This window comes from Sapajus apella, unplaced genomic scaffold, assembly GCF_009761245.1.
Source record: "Sapajus apella isolate SASKATOON/1434 unplaced genomic scaffold, GSC_monkey_1.0 scaffold151, whole genome shotgun sequence".
Lineage (NCBI taxonomy): Eukaryota > Metazoa > Chordata > Mammalia > Primates > Cebidae > Sapajus > Sapajus apella.
In genome coordinates, this window is record NW_022437091.1 from 874,179 (window position 1) to 893,956 (window position 19,778).

At 46.6% G+C, this 19,778-nt stretch overlaps 1 protein-coding gene across 2 annotated transcripts; it reads left to right on the plus strand.

Annotated features, from left to right (window-relative positions):
- Positions 1-235: 235 nt before the first annotated feature.
- ABHD4 (abhydrolase domain containing 4, N-acyl phospholipase B) lies at positions 236-14,131 on the plus strand. Of its 2 annotated transcripts, none has more exons than XM_032265530.1 (7): positions 236-343; positions 3,586-3,674; positions 5,604-5,976; positions 6,135-6,289; positions 8,349-8,460; positions 11,766-11,952; positions 12,648-14,131. In XM_032265530.1, exons 1-7 carry the CDS (start codon positions 321-323, stop codon positions 12,735-12,737), a joined length of 1,029 nt encoding a protein of 342 aa, XP_032121421.1. In that variant the 5' UTR covers positions 236-320; the 3' UTR covers positions 12,738-14,131. The 2 variants fall into 2 exon arrangements, with proteins under 2 accessions (XP_032121421.1, XP_032121422.1); XM_032265531.1 differs by having other exon boundaries at positions 326-454.
- The last annotated feature ends 5,647 nt before the right edge of the window (positions 14,132-19,778 follow it).

Sequence of the window (19,778 nt, forward strand, 5' to 3'; positions counted from 1 at the left end):
TCTGTCACTTTTTAGGTATTAGAGAACGGAGGGCTGATAGAGCTCCTGCAGGAACCCCCCCACCAAATGTATGACCAGGATTACCGTGCTATTCTGAGACCCTCAGAGGCATCTCTGCCTGGACACATGCCAGTGATTGAAAACATAGCAAGGCCCCACTAGTTCAAACCAAGTTGTGGAGTTTGAGAGTCCCACCCGCAGGCCGCGAGCCCTGCCCCCTGCGCAGCCACGCCCCCTTGTTCCCCACGGCCTCCCGGGTCAGCTGGTGCTGGCGTCAAGCGCTGGGCGGGCTCGCCTGGACCTGGCAGGGCTTGTTTACTATGGCTGATGATCTGGAGCAGCAGTGAGTTAATCCTGTCCCTTTCTCTCTTTCTCTCTCTCTCTGGGCCATGATCCTGGGACTGTCTGTGGCTGAGGAACAGTGGTAGACACCTTCCCGCCCTTCCTTTTCCAGGTCGGCCTCCGGAGAGGGCGGGGGGTGGGTGCGCTGCTTGCTTTGCATTTGCCCAGAAGAGCCCGCGGCTGAGCCGGGGGAGCCATGGGAGATGCGCTCGCCCGTAACCCGGGGATCCTGGGTTTCCACCTTAGTCCTCGCGAGTGCCCCTCATTCTCCTCTGGCCTCTCGAGAGATTCCGCGTTGATGTCTGAGATCCCCGAAAGCAAGCTTGTGGGACGCGGGTGCGGGGGTAGCAGCCGGGCGTGCTCGTCTTGACTTGTCCCAGAACGGCGGTCGTGGGGATGGAGAGAGCCTCCTCCCTCCGCCCGGCAAAGAGATGGTGTGGAGAGACTGGAGAGGTCTCCACCACGCTGAAATTGGCATGGAATCACGGGCTTTCTTTAGCTGTCGCCCACCAAGACACGTAGCCGCATGTGATCTAGTTGATAGTGCTTTTAATCATCATAACAACATCTTTAATGCAGTGCTTTAAAATTTAGAGCTATTGGGATTTGTTACCCATCTCTCAAGGGCATCAGGTTTGGGATACCACCTGTAGGTGGTGTGACTAGCAGTTCGCAATCTGATAGGAGCAAGAAAAAGTTGCTACGAGAAGAATGACTCAGCTCCCAGTCGAGCCTTGGTTTCACCAGAACTGGGCCTTTCTTAGATCCAGTACTCCTGTGTTTTTCAGACCTGCAGAACTGGAAGCCCACAAAACTAATTAACTTTATAATCATAATAAGTAGCTCAAAAGAAATGTCCAGAGGAATATTTTACTTTCAAAGATGACTTTTCCAAGAGGAAATTTGCAATGCTTTAAAGGACTTAGGGAAGCAGAATGTTCCAGCTGAAGGAGATGCAGGTAGTTCAGCTTCTTTTTACAAATGAAGACGCTGTGTCCCTAGAAGTCAGGAGATTTGCCCAAGATCACAGAGGTCTAGAACAGGATTCTCTCCCAGCACAGAACCCCTTCTGCTTCACCACCATCAGGTCAACAGAGACCATCCTAGCCAGGTTAAGTTCATTGCTGAATGTCTTTTCTGCTCCTTGCCTCAATTTCCCACCCCAGCCCATATTTCCCCAATAGTTGTGAGCACATACAGTGTGCCAGGCACTATTTCCAGTGCTTTACTTGTAACGTTTTTGGTGAAGAAGGAAGGCAAAGTAATTCTCCCACCGAGGAATATCTGCTGAGCAGTCCGTGATGCCATGGGCAGCGTTTCTCCTGAGCTCTGCTTTGGGCAGTAACAGGACAATGTTATGACCGAACTTGTCACAGCCTGATTTGGAGAAAAAAAAATTGTCTTTTAAGGCTGGCAAAATCCTGTGGTCTTGGTCCCTGTGCTTCAAGTCTACAAGGAATTGCAGTAGAATAATAAGAGGATTCTGAGTCTCCCTAGGATTAGATCGATTGAGATTGACAACTTTCATCTGGCCAAAACCATTGATGTACCACTCCCAGCTGCAACCTGTTTTTCTTTCAAACTTCAAACATCCACTGAGAGTTGCTACTTGCAAAATACTGGGAATGTAGACAACTTATTTAGCTGGGGGGAAAGAAAGTTTATTGGGAGTTTATCTTGTGCTAGGCATTATTCTATGTGCTTTACATGCATTAACTCATTTAACCTTTATAGCAACCCTATGAGGTAGACATTATTACTCCCGTTTAAAGATGAGGAAGCTTTGACACAGAAAAGCTAAATAATGTGCCCATAGTCACATTGCTAGTAAGTGACAGTGCTAAAATTGGAACTCTGACCTGGCTTTAGATCACACCTCCCTTGAGAAAACAGAGATAAGTATGAAAAAGTGGTTACGTTCTGTGAATATGTGTGTTTGACCTTCAAAAGCTGAGGCTGGAAGGTTCGGGGAGAGAAACCTGGATTTGAGATAAGGGGTTCTAGTTCTGTTTCTTTTTTCTAACCTGTGTGACCTCTTTGGGCATCAGTTTGCTCATCTGTAAAATACAGAGGCTAGAATAGATGATTCCTAAGGAAACATCCTAATCTAAAATTCTGTGCTTCAAATGATGTATCAGGGTGCCCAGTGTGTGCCAAGGGGATTGGTAATGGTTCCCCTCATTCCCCCTTAGGGTTCCCTATCTTGACTATGCCAGTGTTCACAGGCCCTTTCTGTAGCTATAGATATCTATGCTGTCTGTAACTCAGGCAGAATTCAAGAAAAGAAAAATATCAAGTGGGGTTAAAAGGGAATGATACAAACTGTCATTCATTGAGCATCTCATTTGTACTGGGCAACTTACAGGTTTCCTTACATATATAGATGCTCAAAGACAGGTTATTTAGTGGGCCAAAGCCATTCTGCTCATCACTGATAACACCATGATTCAGGTCCAGGAGGGTGTGTGTGTGTAACCCCAAATCTGGTGCTTTTAACTTCTATCTTGCAATGACTTAAGATCACTGGGTGTGAAAGAGAAAGCAGGATGAGTAATCTGTTTTGCTGCATGCCATGGGAGGTGAGGACATAGGTGACCTTTCTACTCATTTTACAATCTAGAAAACAAGACCAGAGGCAACCTGTGTCCTGTCAGTGAACCATAATAGAACTTGAACCCAGGTCTCCCACCTCCTGCTGCCTGCCTCCATGATTACCCGAGAGATCAGTTGGGCACAACACAATGTGCTGCACTTCTAGGGGCTTGGAAGAGGGTGCACATAAACACCAACCAGTGCCCTGCCAGGAGGGCAGATGGCATGGGAATTTGTCCTACTGTTAAGGAACATCTAGTCCTGGGGACAGCAAAGGATAGCTGAAACATTAGTTAAAAGACATTTCTCCCTTTAATCTTCTTGAACATAAATTATGATAACCATTAACAAAGAGAAGTTATAAGGCAGAAGTGAGATAATAAATGTGACAGAGCTTTATAAACTGTGAAGAATTATATACAGGATGTTCTGAATATCTATTGAAACAAGGACACATTGTTAATAGCCATTTACCAAAAAGAAACAGTCTATCAGGCAGCTAGGGAACTGCTGACTGCCATGGTGGGCTGGTATCCCGAAGCTAGGAAACACCCTGCCTCCTGAGAACTCCTTTGTAGCTGTCAGCAAGGCTGAGAGCATCAATGTTTCTTTCCAATGTTGCCAATGAATGTCTCTGTCTCCTCCTCCCAGACCTCAAGGCTGGCTGAGTAGCTGGCTGCCAACGTGGCGCCCCACTTCCATGTCTCAGCTGAAGAATGTGGAAGCCAGGATCCTCCAGTGTAAGTAGAATGGACAGCTTGTCCCACCCTCATGGGGCCCAAGAAAGATTCAGGATCTTCCCAGAGCCTGCTACTTGAGTCCACTGATTGCTAATGAACAGTGTGTGGGGTGGAAGGAAAGGATGTCAGTTATTTGAGGGAAGAGGTGTATACAGAGGACACCATATCCTGTGATAGTGGTTCCTCACCATCTCTCTAGCCATGTACTAGTTCCTGCCACTTCACCTCAAACGCTGTGCCAGTGCTGGTGAACACACACAGACACATTCTCCCCTTCCTCCTTCCTTCTCCCCCATTTCTCTCTTCTTCCTTCTCTCCTTCTCTCTTCTCCCCACACAAGTACTTCTTAGATTTACCACCTGCAGACCCTTGGATCAGCAATCTTGCATTTTCTGATATTACTATTCTCTGTGTTCTACCTGATTTTGGTCCCCCACCTATCTGGTTACCACAGTAGTTTGTGATTTGCAGACCAGCCCTCATCAGCACTGTTATAATGCAGCAGAGCATCCCACTAGCAGCAGCAGCCACTCGCTCAAACAAGCCCCTTAAGCCCCTTCTTCCCATATTTCCCATATGATCTCCTCCACCACACCCCTACTGCCCCAGCCATAGCTACCCTCTCGCTTATGGGCCCAAGTATGTGCAGACAAACAGCAGCCAGAGCTTTCAAGCCTCTATCCAGGATCCAGGCTGCTTCACCCAGGCAGCTCACACCAGCAGAACAAGCACTGCCCCACCTCAGTCTCTCACCCAAGGCTCAGTCCACATCCATCACTCCCTCCAACTGGCTGGACCACAGTTCTATCCATCTATCAAGCCCCAAGCACACACAGGTTCAAGAGCAATGGATGCAACAGCTTTGTGGGGTTGGTGGTATCACTGCCACCCGGGGCCTAAAGGGAGCTGGGCATATGTTTCAAGGGATAAGATGGCCCTGCTTATTACCTACAGACTAAATGGTCTGTAAATTGTCATTGGAGTTTAATTCTTTACAATGCGTAGTGTTAAAGAAAAAGCGATTCTGACAAATTAAACTGGTAAAGATCATTCAAGACTATTGCAATAGGAGAGATAGATCAGGTTCAACTGTTTTTTGTTTTGTTTTGAGATTGAGTTTCACTCTTGTTGCCCAGGCTGGAGTACAATGGTGCAATCTTAGCTCACTACAACCTCCACCTCCCAGGTTCAAGCGATTCTCCTGCCTCAGCCTCCTGAGTAGCTGGGATTACAGGTGCCCACCACCACGCCCAGCAAATTTTTTGTATTTTTACTAGAGATGGCATTTTGCCATGTTGGCCAGACTGGTCTCAAACTCCTGACCTCAGGTGATCCACATGTCTCGGCCTCCCAAAGTGCTGGAATTACAGGCATGAGCCACGGCGCCCAGCCTAGGCTCAACTCTTGAATACAGTAAATGACTGGTGTGGATTTATAACAAAGCTGCAGGGTGAGGTGGGGAATCGGTGTATAGAAAATTACTAAGAAGAGATATCAAAGATAAAGGGAGTTCTTTTCAAACCAGTTTAACAGGATCATTGCTAAAGGAAGGTCAAAGGTGAGGGATGAGGAACTTGATCAGATATAAAAGAATTCTTACTGACTTAGTATGACTTACTAATCTTGACTTATCAGGCTCTTGCTAGACTTGTGGAAGACAGGGCAAAGCGCTGTCTGAGCTAGACATGTAGAAGACAGGGCAAGGGCCAAGGTCAAAGCCGAGTTAAGAAGAGGGCTCAAAAGGGCTTGCCTAAAGTTTGGTTAAGGACAGAGTCATCTTCAGTGGTCTGAGGTCGTGGGAGGAAAGAGTTGAGGGAAGTTGGGGAGGGTTGGTGAATGAAGAGATGTGAAGAGTGGTAGTCCAGGCAAAAGGATGATGCTGTCAGGAAACAGACTTGTTGATTTACCATGGGATTCTTTCCTTCCCAGGTCTCCAGAATAAGTTCCTGGCTAGATATGTGTCCCTCCCAAACCAGAATAAGATCTGGACGGTGACTGTGAGCCCCGAGCAAAAGGACCGCACCCCTCTGGTGATGGTGCATGGCTTTGGGGGCGGCGTGGGCCTCTGGATCCTCAACATGGACTCACTGAGTGCCCGCCGCACACTGCACACCTTCGATCTGCTTGGCTTTGGACGAAGCTCAAGGCCAGCATTCCCAAGAGACCCAGAGGGGGCTGAGGATGAGTTTGTGACCTCGATAGAGACATGGCGGGAGACCATGGGGATCCCCAGCATGATCCTCCTGGGACACAGTTTGGGAGGATTCCTGGCCACTTCTTACTCAATCAAGTACCCTGATAGGTAATAAGGAGATGCCACCATCCCTTGTGACCTAATTCCTGGCCTTACTGGGAACTTTCCAGTATTCATTTCCAAAGTTCTCTCATTCCCGATTTAAGGGGCTATGGCACCTACCAGAGAATATAATGTGTCTTCTCCTCTTTCTGCCTTTAATGTAGAGTTAAACACCTCATCCTGGTGGACCCATGGGGGTTTCCCCTCCGACCAACTAACCCCAGTGAGGTCCCTGCACCCCCAACCTGGGTCAAAGCCGTGGCATCTGTCCTAGGACGTTCCAATCCATTGGCTGTTCTTCGAGTAGCTGGGCCCTGGGGTGAGTAGCCTGTAGTATCTCCTTAAAGGAAGGCTGTAACATTCTAGAATGTGTCTTTCCCACTGCGTCTTTCCTACTCATTCCTAAAAAGTGGGAATTAGCCTAGCATTATTTAAAGCTGTTAATCTGGACCAGATGACTTTGTTCAAGGTTTGAGAAGGTTTTTTCTTTTTTTTTTTTTTCTTTTTTTTTTTTTTTTTTTTCCATCTGCATAGCAAAAGCTTTTCCTATGCCAGGAACAGGTGGAGCAGAATAGCTTTCACATGTCTTGGCTAGACCCCCAGAGAGAAGGGGCTGCAAGGTGACTCATCCTCTGCTATGTGTGTAAGATTTTTGTTTTGTTTTTTGTTTTTTGAAACAGATTCTCACTCTGTCTCCCAGGCTGGAGTGCAGTGGTGTGATCTCAGCTCACTTCAACCTCTGCCTCCCGGGTTCAAGCCATTCTCCTGCCTGAGCCTCCTGAGTAACTGGGACTGCAGGTGTGCCCCACCACACCTCGCTAGTTTTTGTATTTTTAGTAGAGATGGGGTTTCACCATGTTGGCCAGGCTGATCTTGGACTCCTGGCCTCTAGTGATCCACCTGCCTCGGCCTCCCAAAGTTCTGGGATTACAGGCATGAGCCACCCCACCCAATGTGTGTGAGATTTTATGAAAACCTGCGGGTGATTCAGGCTCAGTAACCACCAGATTCCATCCCAGTGGTTCACCCAACACCTGCAGCAGGGAGAGGTCAGAACCAAAGCCTGCAATATAACCCAGAGTGGCAGGCAAGCCCCTGTGAATCATGCACTGGTCCAGGAAAGCAACACATCTTCACCTGCTCTGTGTTGCCTAGCACTTGGCAGCTGTCAGCAAATTCTATGGGCAAAAGGGAGGAAAGGAGGAGGAGGAGGACCATGGGGAGCCAGCCCTAATGAACAGAATCAGTATCTCTGACCTTCTGACCTCACACTGCCAGCATGCTTCCCTGCTGGGGAGCTTTTTAGAGCTTTTTACTCTGATGAAGTGAAGAGAAGATTCCTTTATGGAATAGATTGGTGATGCCTATCTTGTACTGATGGTTGTGTTTACATAATAATTTTCAATAGCTAAATAAGGGTTATCTCTCTAGTTCCTTCAAGAAAAACAGAATGACTCCGGATAAAGAAAAAAAAAAGCATTTGAGTATAAGATAGGTGTTTAGCAGTTCTGAGAGAGAGGAAGGCTATCAAGACACATGTGCAAAGGAGAGTAAGTGGGCAGAGGTTCCCAGCGCTGTGGTCTCCAGCAGACTCTTGATAATCCTTTGCCAAAAAGAACCTCCTGAGTAGCTGGGATTACAGGCACGCGCCACCATGCCCAGCTAATTTTTTGTATTTTTAGTAGAGACGGTGTTTCACCATGTTGACCAGGATGGTCTCGATCTCTTGACCTCGTGATCCACCCGCCTCGGCCTCCCAAAGTGCTGGGATTACAGGCTTGAGCCACCGCGCCCGGCCGGGGCCCAGTTTTTACAGTCTGTTCTTGCATGTATATATACCATAATGAGGTGAAAGGAACAAATTGTTGTAAAACAGTGCCCTGAGTCTCAGACACCATTGTGTTTAGTTCACCTCTCCACATATTGTATTACAGGCCTACAAATGAGAGAGCTCTTGGGAGGTGGTCTAGTTTCATCTGCTACCATCAGAAGATTAAAAGGCCAGAGGGATATCCAGGAGAAAGAGAACATAGCTCAGGCTGTAGGAGAAGAGCATCTCAGACATGGATACTGATGGGGAGGGCTTGTGATTCTTGCAGGGAATGATCTTAGGGTTTCATTGAGCTGAAAATAACCTGGCTCATCAGTGATGTTAAACTGCCTCTAAATTCTTTGGTGATGAGCCAACTTTGTCATTTGAAGTCACCTGGAGCTTCCCAGTACATTCCTGCACTCTTTCTACCACTGTAATGTTAAATGAATAAAGCAAACCTTTAGGAAAAATAAGGTTTGGTTAAAGTTGTTAAAACATACACAGGCAGGAGTCTTCCCTGCCCCACCTCCCAAACTGGTCACTCTGTTTTGCTATCCCCTCCCAGGGCCTAGCCTGGTGCAGCGATTCCGGCCGGACTTCAAAAGGAAGTTTGCAGACTTCTTTGAAGATGACACCATATCAGAGTATATCTACCACTGCAATGCACAGAATCCCAGGTGAGGGCAGCTCCCCGGGCCAGCTTGGGACAGACAGTTAGGAGATAAAATTCTTAGCTGCTGGAGTTCTGGGCTTTATTTCTTCTCCAACAAAGTTCTGACTCAGGGAAACACAGGCACTAGCAAGCCTGATCATTTCCAGAGAGTTCCCCAGGGATAGACACAAAGGAATATAGCACGTAATAGATTAATTAAACATGCTACCCATCTCTAGAGGAAGGCCCTTTCTATTCCCTACAGGTATGCAGTTGGCCTGATGAGCAACAGTCTGGAAAAAAAAAATATATATATATACATACACACACACACACACACACACATATATATGTATACATACATACATGTATGTATGTATATTTGTTTTTGTTTTTTAAGACAAGTTTTGCTCTGTTGCCTAGGTTGGAGTACAATGACGCAATCTTGGCTCACTGCAACCTCCACCTCCCGGGTTCTAGCAATTCTCCTGCTTCAGCTTCCCTAGTAGCTGGGATTACAGGTGCCTGTCACCACACCCAGCTAATTTTTTGTATTTTTAATAAAGACGGGATTTCACTATGTTGGCCAGGCTGGTCTCCAACTCCTGGCCTCAGGCAATCCACCTGCCTCAGCCTCCCAAAGTGCTGGGATTATAGGCATGAGCCACCACAACTGGCTGAAAATATTAATATTTTAAAAGATTTTTTTGACTGAAAGAGTGATACAAACATGGTATTTTTTTTCTTTTTTAGGTCAAAAATAATTAGCAAAAGCATAATATTTTTCAAAAGGAAAAGAAGTCTTCTGTCCCAGACCTGTAGTCCCTACATTTCCTTATTATTTCCAGTCTAAAATAGCACGTGTGCCATTTCTTCAGAGGGCCTCCTTGTACATATTCCTTTTTACACACATTTGACTGTATCTGTTGAACACATTACTACAAATAGAATTTCTCAAAGAGCATGCATTTTAAAATTTAATTACATGCACTTGAAATGCCTTATCATTGAGACAAAAATTTCTTTGCATCTTTTGGAGATTTGGGGTGTCCTGAGAACTTTGAAAAGTTCCTATCTGCGGCTGCTTATTTACACAGCAGGCACTACAAGCCCAGCAACCTGCAGTCTTGGCAATGTGGATGGCCAGGGCAGAGTCAGGGAGGTGATCGTCCCCTGGGGAAGTACCCTGTGACTGGCTGATACCACAAGGCCATGTTGGTGACACCCCGAGCTGCTGGGAGGCATCTCAGCAAAGGCAGGCTTACTTCCCTCCCCTTTTCTAGGGCTGTCCAAGTCACTTGTGAGCCCAAAGCCATGAGAAAGGCAGAGATTTGCATTCCAGCAGTACAGTCTGAACATTAACCTCAAACCCAGACAGCTTTTGGCAGCATGTGAGCTGTCTGTCCAGCATTCCACATGAGCTAAGCTAATTGAAGAACCTTGATTAAACAGTAGTATAGAAACTCTCAGCTCAGCAGTCAAATCAGATTCCCCTGTCTTCCTGCCCTTGGCCCTTTTCTCAGGCCCCTTGGGCTCAATGACCATCTCATATGCATCTGAGGCCCCACAGGCCCAACCCTAGCCTTTTCTCCAGAACCTTCCCCATCCCAGACCTAGTTCTATACAATGTCCTCCCAACCTAAGCCCCAGGGTGTATCATTCACATCCCAGAGGAAGCAAAGGTGACATTAGTCACAACGAGCTCCCTCACTCCCAAACACCATCACTTAATTTTGTAACTCCCTGAGTTTTTTGACTTTGTAACCCTGACAAGCTCATGGTAACTTTTATCATTTCCTCGGAAAACAAGACATTTGACCAATATGATTGGGGGTATATACTTCACCTCACCTCAACTTAGGTGCTTTGTACATATTTTTATTTTCCTAATGGTGTCCTAGTGAAGTGGGTATATAGAGTATTATACCCACTTCACTAGGACACCATTAGGAAAATAAAAATACATGTACATTTATAGATGAGGAAATTAAAGTATATTCTGGTTGCATGACTTGGTAAGAAAACACAGCTGAGGATTTGAATTCATTTGACTCCAAATTCCATGCTTTTTCTACTATGCTGCAATATCTCAAGGAAAAATCATCTATTTCTGGTGGCCTGGACAAAACTCAGGTTCCTGTTCATCTGTACATGTAAAAGAGAATGCAGATCTAACTGCACTAAACAGGCCAAGCCTAAGAGGCAGCAGTGTCCCCAGCATGCCCTATCGTCAGCAGAAGCCGCAGACCAGCCCAGAAAGCTGGCTCTGTTCCAGCCTCATGGACACCTCATGATATGGCCTCAGTTCGTTCTACCTGAGCAAATGACCAGGGAGTGAAGTAGATTACATTGGCATTTGTTATTTCTTGCTTAACAGAAACTGCTGCTCCCCCAGTCCTTGGAAGACTGATGTTTTTAATTCCAGAGTCTTCTCAGGAAGCCCTTGTTACTATCATAGTACTCTCTTAAGCGTTCACCTCAGATGCACTCCTGACTGTCTCCCTCAACCTCCAACAGACTAAATCCCCAGGCTGTGTTTTTATAGCACTCAACCACCTTTTCATCCTTCTTGGGAAATTTTAAGTTTCTTTTTTTTTTGAGACGGAGGCTCACTGTGTCACCCAGGCTAAAGTGCAGTGGCACAATCTTGGCTCACTGCAACCTCCATCTCCCAGGCTCAAGCGATTCTCCTGCCTCAGCCTCCTGAGTAGCTGGGATTACAGGTACCACCACACCGACCTAATTTTTGGATTACAGTGCACCACCACACTGATCTAATTTTTGTATTTTTAGTAGAGACAGGGTCTCACCATGTTGGCCAGGCTGGTCTTGAACTCCTGACCGCAAATGATCCACTGTCCTCAGCTTCCCAAAGTGCTGGGATTAGAGGTGTGAGCCATCACACCCGGCCCAGGAAATTTTAAGTTAAATAATAATTAATCATATGATTAGTTACTTAATGCCTACCTCTCTAAAGCATGAGCTAAAGTGTGTGAGCTCCAGGAGGGGCAGCACCCTGTGTTTCTTGTTCATATGTCCCTTTCCCAGCCCAGGGCATGACAGATAATATTTGTTGAATAAATAATCCATTTCATTCTCGGACAGTTTGTATTGCCATGGGCTTTTTCACAAGTGTTCCTCCAAACTCTTCTGTGATGAGACCTCTGGAATTTTGGTCATCTCCTAATCTTACCAATATTTAATGAGCCCAGTGTAGGGCTCTGACAGGAATACAAAGATGACTAAGACTCTGCCTCAGCCTCTGAAGAGACCAACAAGTTGACATATTCTGCTGTTTATTGAAGTTTACTGCTGTTTTGTTTCTGACAGTGGTGAGACAGCATTCAAAGCCATGATGGAGTCCTTTGGCTGGGCCCGGCGCCCCATGCTGGAGCGAATTCACTTGATTCGAAAAGATGTGCCCATCACCATGATCTATGGGGCCAACACCTGGATAGATACCAGTACGGGAAAAAAGGTGAAGATGCAGCGGCCGGATTCCTATGTCCGAGACTTGGTATGTTCCACCACCAAGGAGTGGAAATGATGCCGTGAATCAAATGCCAGCACATGTTGATTGACTGAGAGTGAATCAGCTCTCAGCCTTGGGGTAGGGATGGGTGATTGAGGAGAAAGAGGAATGGACAGACTGAGATAGGGCAGTAGATTTGAGAAGTTTGGAAACTCTCTTTGTAATATCTTAATTAGAGGCTTCCTACTTTTAGCCCAGTTAGGCTAAAAGGCTAGTTCTGGTCTAGTAGCCAGGCACCTGCTGCTGCTCCAGCCCCCATGTAGTTCCTACCCCAAAGCCAGAGCCATGGGCAGTGGAGTGAATAGTAGAGGCTCCCACCATACCTCCTCCCTTTTTTCTAACCCCTCTCTGCCATGTGCCAATGAGTGTGCTGAATGAGGCTGGGTGCCAACCATGGGCCAAGTTTACTGGACCTTTGGATTAAATGAGCAGATCAGTAGTGGGGCTAACATGGAAGGAAAGATACAGTGAATGTCCACCACATAAGTAAAGTGGGATATGGGGATTCATTGGCTGTCAAAGGAAAATACCAAGATCCGAGGGAGAAACGTAGAGTATTATTTCTGATAAGAGCTCATGGGTGTCAGGCAAGCAAGTCTAAGGGGAAAAGAAATAGTGTGACAGCTTTCCAGCACCAGGAATAAAGGGCCATGCCACCCCTGCGGGTCCTCTCTCCACAGGAGATTGAGGGTGCATCTCACCACGTCTATGCTGACCAGCCACATATCTTCAATGCTGTGGTGGAGGAGATCTGTGACTCAGTTGACTGAGCCAATCTCTGAAGAGGAAGAGGAGAAAGCCAGAGTTGCTCCTGCCTCCCTGTCTGCTTACTCACCTACTCTGTCCTTTCCTCACCAACTAACATGTGCCAGCCAGGCAGAGTCTTGGGCTGTTCCCGGAACAGGACCACAGTGAAAAGAACACTGCTGACCCCACGCTGAGAGCTGAAGGCAGAAGCCACAAGAGGCCTTGAGCGCCCCACCCTGGGGAAGAACATAAAGGGTTACCAATGCCACCCCATCCACTCCTTGCCAAGTGTTACCCAGATGGTGGAGGATGTGAAGGGATTGCACTGAGCCGCATTCGGTCTCTCTGCGGCCTTTCTTCCTCTGGGCAAAAAGGGCTTCCAGTTGCCTTTCCTAGCTCTGCAGTGTTTGTGGGGATAGGTTCTGTGCAAGAACACCTTCCTCCTCCATCCCCCATTTCACCCCCATCCCATGCCAGTTCCATCCAGGGTCTGGTTAACTGCCAAGAGCAGGTCCTAGAGTTCCCTTCACCTGCAGAGCCCTTTCCATGACCTAAAAGCTCCTTATCCAAAGCCCTCATTGACAGAAGAGGAAACAGGCCAAGGCGGGACATGGCTGGACCATGGTTATATAGCTCTGTGTGATACAAGTTCTGGCAGAGATAAGGCGAGAGCCCAGGTTTGCCAACATCCCGTTGCACACTTGATTTGCTAAGGCTCGAGACAGGCACCATTGCCATGGGGCTGGTCCTGGTCACTGGCCAAGGATAAGCCAGTCCCTGCCCCACTTTCTAGCCCCACTTTGCAGGGTGCTGTTGTCCTGCCTGTGTCAGCCCTGGCTGCCTAAACTAGGGACACTCAAGTGCTTCCTTCCTTGCCCCATCTTCCTCCCAAATAGAGGCCTCTGAGCCTCCCCTGTGCCTTGGGCCCTAAAGCCCCAAATGTAGTATAGAGCAAGGGTGGTTCCTGGTGGAGAAAAGTGGAAAGGCCCTTCACCCCCAGGGCCATGTCTGGGTTCTCCATGCCTATCAGTCTCTGCAGTTTTTCTACCTGCCCCCAGAGCTGAGACCACCTGCAAGCCCCTGCCCATGGTCCAGTGGGGAGCTTCCAGCTACCAGTTCCCTGTCCTTATCAGCCACAGGGTGGTTCCCACTGCATGACCCTGTATCCCTACCATCTGTCTCCATGGTTTCCAGCTCAGTCCACCCTGACCGACCTGTCAGCCCTCTCCCAGGGAGCTTTTTCAGGGGTTCTGGGCAGTAGGCTGGGCCTGGCCTCGGAACCTTGCAGCTCCTGCCTGCTCCTTCACTTTCGTAAAACCAACCCTTTCACCAGAATGGTATTAACTCCTGGTGCTTTGTACTACTGGTCCAGCTGCCCTGGGCTTCTTTTCTATATTAATAAAGAAATGAGTAAAAACTGCTGGTAGTGATAATGTTTAAAACTGCTCTGGGGCCGGGCACGGTGGCTCACGCCTGTAATCCCAGCACTTTGGGAGGCCAAGGTGGGTGGATCACGAGGTCAAGAGATCAAGACCATCCTGGTCAACATGGTGAAACCCCGTCTCTACTAAAAATACAAAACATTAGCTGGGCATGGTGGCGCGTGCCTGTAATCCCAGCTACTCAGGAGGCTGAGGCAGGAGAATTGCCTGAACCCAGGAGGTGGAGGTTGCGGTGAGCCGAGATCGCGCCATTGCACTCCAGTCTGGGTAACAAGAGCGAAATTCTGACTGAAAAAAAAAAAAAAAAAAAAAGCTGCTCTGACAAGAGCGCTGGTGGTGCTGAATTCACAACAGCCTGTGTGATGTCTGAGAGAAGGGAGTCCTGAGAGTTACCTGCCTATCCACGACTCCTTTTAGTGTGGCATTTGCCCTCAAGACCCAGCCGAGAGTCCAGGTCAGCACAGGCCCTGTCACCCAAACACTCATGACAGATGAGGAGTTGAGACCTAGAGTGTGGGTGGGCCAAGTCCCAATTCACAGGAGAGAGACAGAGCTTAGTACTCCCTGCTGCCCATTAAATACTCTTTCTTCCTAAGTTCAGGGGGGCCACACATGTACTGCTCCCTACATCCTATTCTAACTGCCACTCATCTGGATTTCAGCTTAAATATTCCCTACACAGAGACGCTGTCCCCTGATTCCCTAGACTAGACTTGGACCCCTCTGTTCTGCATCCCTGTGGCATATTATCTGCCCCTTTTGTAAAACGTATAAACTTGTGGTTACTTGTTTAATGTCTCCTTCCTCCTCAAACCATAAGCAACATAAAGGCAAAGGGCACATCTAGCACATAGGTCATGTTCAAAAAATGTTTCTTTTCATCAAGCCACGGGAAGTGAGATATTCCAAGTGTTCCAAAAGTGTTCAAATCATTACTAACAGTGCTTGTTCTGTGCTAGCTGAGTCCAGCTGGACCCAGAATCCTGCAGTTCTATATGGTACATATTTCGTGCGCATAGGCTGATTTAAAAAGTATTAAAAATAAATTTTAAAAAATAGTACATGATACTAGACATGTCATGATGAATGAAGAGACAGAACTCCTCCTGAATATAATTACAAAGTTCTGATCCATCTCAGCACCCTGTGTCTTCTCTGAGGATTGTTACAGGGAGGAGAAGGCAGGTATTTAGAGCTTACTACATACCAACCACTAGGGCTACAAGAGTGAAGAAACATAGTCTCTGCCTTTGTGAGAAATTCAGTTTGCTCAGACAGATGCACCTAGTCAAAGTATTATGTAAATCGACGTAAAATTGCTCAAGTGCTACCCATGAGAATTGGGAAAAACTCCTGCAGAAGTGATGACAGCTGTGCTTGAAGGCAGGACCAGGGAAAGGGGAAGGAATGTCTGGAGACGGGTGGCTGCACAGTCAGGTGGCTGGGAGAGAAGTCTGGTGAAATCAGTAGGGACCAACTCAGCAGACCCTCTGGCCACGTGAAGAATGTTGTGTTCATTCTAAAAAGCAATGGAAGGAAATGATGAGGGTCAGGGTGGGGTAGGGAGTGTGACAGAATCTCTGACATTGAAACAGCCACTCTGGCTGCTCTGTAGAGTTCAGATGAGAGAGGAATGAGTCCCTCTCTACAAGAGAAATTTGAAGCTGCCGCAGTGGTCCAGACCAGAGATGCTGCTAGTTTGGACTTGGCTAGGGGTTAATAGACACAGAGACGAGAAAGATGCAAGAGATGCTTAGGAGGTAAAATCTAAAAGACTTAGTATCAACACTGCGTGATGCTACCACCCTCTTGGAGAATGGGCCGAGTAAGGCAGTGGTTACCAAACCCAGTCACATAACAAAACAACCTGGGGGTATTTTTTTTTTTTTAATATAGATTCCTGAGCTGTATTTCCCAGAGTTTAATCTGGTTAACCTGAATGGAGTCTGACTATGAAATCTGCATTTAAACACATTCCTAGGAGATTCTGGTGTGCTGTGTCTGCAGGCACTGGTCCACAGGACTCTGTCTCTGATACTTGACCCAGAAGGCTGGGTTGAGTAGGGCCTGTGCCCCTGGGAGTTCATCCTGCTCGCTCCAGAATCACTTGTCTTTTGGAGGTAGCACAACATGCTGATCTGATTTTTCCAACTCAACACAAGGCAAACACATTCTTCAGGAGCAAATGCAAGAAGAGTCTGAGAGCCAGGCACTGCGGCTCACACCTGTAATCCCAGCTCTTAGGGAGGCAGAGGCAGGAAGATAGCTTGAGCCCAGGAGTTTGAGACCTGCCTGAGCAATATAGCGAGACCCCATTCTCCACAAAAAGGAAAAAAACGAAAAACAAAAAGGGTCTGAGAAAGGTCATCCAGAGTACCCTGTTTATACCACATGGTCTCCACACGTGGACACAAGCCAGCACACACACACATGCCCCGACAGGAACATTCCTAACGTTCCACTAAGTGGGACCAAGAAATTACTATGAACATTCCACCCAGTCAGCATGGTTTCTGGGTGGGCACTAAGGACTTATGGTGACAGTTCAAACCATAAATCCAGGCTCCTCAAATGCCTAGCAGTTTAAAAGGAGAGATTCCACAGATAGACATTAAAGACTGTGACTCAAGACCCAGGAGGTACTGCAGTGTTCAGCGACTAGCAGGAAATATACTAAATTTAACTTCCTCCTCGGTATAGACACCAAAATATGAGTGCTAAAAATGTAATCTGGTGTCATTGCCAAAAGGGTGGAGAAATCTTGATGATACCTCTTTCCACTCTGATCCATGACCCTGCAGGTACAGCTCATGGACAGAGAGAAAAGACTGCTACTCTTAACTGATAAACACAATGTCCAATGAATGGTGCAAAACATTTTTTCTCATTTTGTGACTTTTCAATTCATAGAGTCCTTGGATGAGGTCGTCTGGACGTTCCTTTCTCTCAGTCTCCCTCCCTTTTCTGTCCTTCCTCAGTGTCCTGGTCTATCTTGCAGAAGCAAGCACTTGAGATTCTGAGGATCTGTCTCAACCCCATCTTGGTGAAATATCTCAGGATAAGCCATCTCCTCTCTTGCTATTATGATATTGACTGTTTTTCATAGAGTAAGTTCAGCATTGTTATGCTAGAAAGATCTTTGTCATCATCCTGCTAAGTATCAGTCTTCACTAGGGTAAAGGAGGAAAGACAACCCTCATTCCTGGACAGAATTCTAAGGAGGATTAACAGATGTCAGCAGGTACACAGAGTCCATTCCCCCACCCCACGAGGACCCCATTTCCTTGGTTTGTGTTTCTGCTAAAGGCCTAGGAGATCTGCAGACCTCACCTTACTGGTGGTTGGTGCTCCTTCTTCTTGGAGTATTCTGAGGCCTGATGGGGAGTTTGTGATAATTCAGCAACCTCATATTTTAGGTGGTATATACGTGTCTTAGTCTGTTTGTGTTGCTATAAAGAAATACCTGAGGCTGGGTAATTTATAAAGAAAACCTCTCAGTTCTGCAGGCTGTAGAAGAAGCATGGCATCAGCATCTGCTTCTGCTGAGGGCCTCAGGAAGCTTCCACTCATGCTGGAAGGGTAAGAGGAGCTGAAGTGTGGAGAGATCACATGACAAGACAGTGTGGGCAAGAGAGAGACAAGTCAGGTGCCAGGCTCGTTTTAACAATCTCTCCCAAGCACTACTAGAGCAAAAACTCACTCATAGCCACCCAGACAGTACCAAGCCATTCATAAGGAATCTGCCCCATGATCCAGATACCTCCCATTAGGCCCTATGTCTAACACTGGGGATCAGATTTTAACATGAGATTTTGCAGAGTCAAATATCCAAACTATAGCAATATGAGATCAAATTATACACCACCAGAAGAAACTTGGGACATGCTAGTGGCTGAAGAGGATTCTGAAGGACATGGCATTACAGGCGGTATTTTCATCTCCCCAGTCTGACCAGCTGACAACGTGTGTTGTCTGGGAACAGAATTTTTGAGAGGGCTCACAACTTATGATAGATGTATGGGCCTCTGATAAATTATGAGGTACTAACACAAAAATTGGGCATCATGTACTTTCTAAAATTTTCAAGGAAATTGTCCAAACGTAACTGCAAAACCATATATTACAGCAGTGGCTTCCTACATAGATCTGCAGACTGGAGCTGGTCCATGATAAAACATTTCTGGTTCATAACAAAATAGTGCCTTTTTAAAGTATTTTTAAATTCCGAAATTATATCCTTTCTAACTCTTTTAAAATTAAACTATTGTTATTTTATTAAAAGATGCTGATAGTCTATGATTGGGGGTAAGAGGGAATGTTATTTTTTGTTGCCAAACATATCAATTTTAGGATTTTTTCCCTGTATTTGTAATTAATATTATTAAAACCATAAAGTCTAGAGAGTGCTGGTTGTATTGCAGAAGACCAGAGTGGGAGAGGAACTTGAATTTTATGACAAGATGATAAATAAGTCAATCATGTGGATCCCATGACTGGAGGAGAGGAAGTGAGTCTAATTGAAGGGACTCAACAAAAGCGTGTATGTCAAAAAAGGAAACCACAAAACTGAAGATGGAAATGTTTGGATGAGAATAAAAGGAGAAACAAACAGGAACAGACACTAAGACAATTGGAGGACACGGATGCTGCTTTCTTAGCTCAGATTGCAAACATCAAAAGCAAGTTACAGTAGTGCCAGAGGTCTCCAAGAATCAGGACACTAGCCTGAGTCTCTTTCTGCCAGAAGCAGAGCACCTAGTAAATGCTTGCTCTACTCACAATTGCATTTACTAGAATGTTGAAGTAAAATTTTCAGATGTGGGCCGGGCGCGGTGGCTCAATCCTGTAATCCCAGCAGTTTGGGAGGCCGAGGCGGGTGGATCACGAGGTCAAGAGATCGAGACCATCCTGGTCAACATAGTGAAACCCCGTCTCTACTAAAAATACAAAAAATCAGCTGGGCATGGTGGCGCATGCCTGTAATCCCAGCTACTCAGGAGGCTGAGGCAGGAGAATTGTCTGAACCCAGGAGGCGGAGGTTGCGGTGAACCGAGATCGCGCCATTGCACTCCAGCCTGGGCAACAAGAGCGAAACTCCGTCTCAAAAAAAAAAAAAAAAAAAATTATCAGATGTAATTTTTATAGATTTCAGGAGTCAGATTTCAGAATGTTACAAAGAAAATTCAAGTGCTTAAAAGGGACAGGGCAAGGCCGGGCGCGGTGGCTCAAGCCTGTAATCCCAGCACTTTGGGAGGCCGAGGCAGGTGGATCATGAGGTCAAGAGATCGAGACCATCCTGGTCAGCACGGTGAAACCCCGTCTCTACTAAAAATACAAAAAATGAGCTGGGCGTGGTGGCGCGTGCCTGTAATCCCAGCTACTCAGGAGGCTGAGGCAGGAGAATTGCCTGAACCCAGGAGGCGGAGGTTGCGGTGAGCCGAGATCGCGCCATTGCACTCCAGCCTGGGTAAAAAGAGCGAAACTCCGCCCCAAAAAAAAAAAAAAAAAAAAAGGGACAGGGCATTCTCAAACATGAAGTTTACTGTATCTCAAAGGATCCTGCTGAGGAAGAATGAAGAGACTTCAACAATCAGAAAGTGGCTGCACAGGTTGCTTTCTGAT

Excerpts from the sequence above, each read along its gene's own strand:
- ABHD4 (XM_032265530.1), top strand. The coding sequence starts at position 321 with ATGGCTGATGATCTGGAGCAGCA. Across the intron at positions 5,977-6,134 it reads TCAATCAAGTACCCTGATAG|AGTTAAACACCTCATCCTGG; the intron begins GTAATAAGGAGA and ends CCTTTAATGTAG. Across the intron at positions 11,953-12,647 it reads ATTCCTATGTCCGAGACTTG|GAGATTGAGGGTGCATCTCA; the intron begins GTATGTTCCACC and ends CTCTCTCCACAG.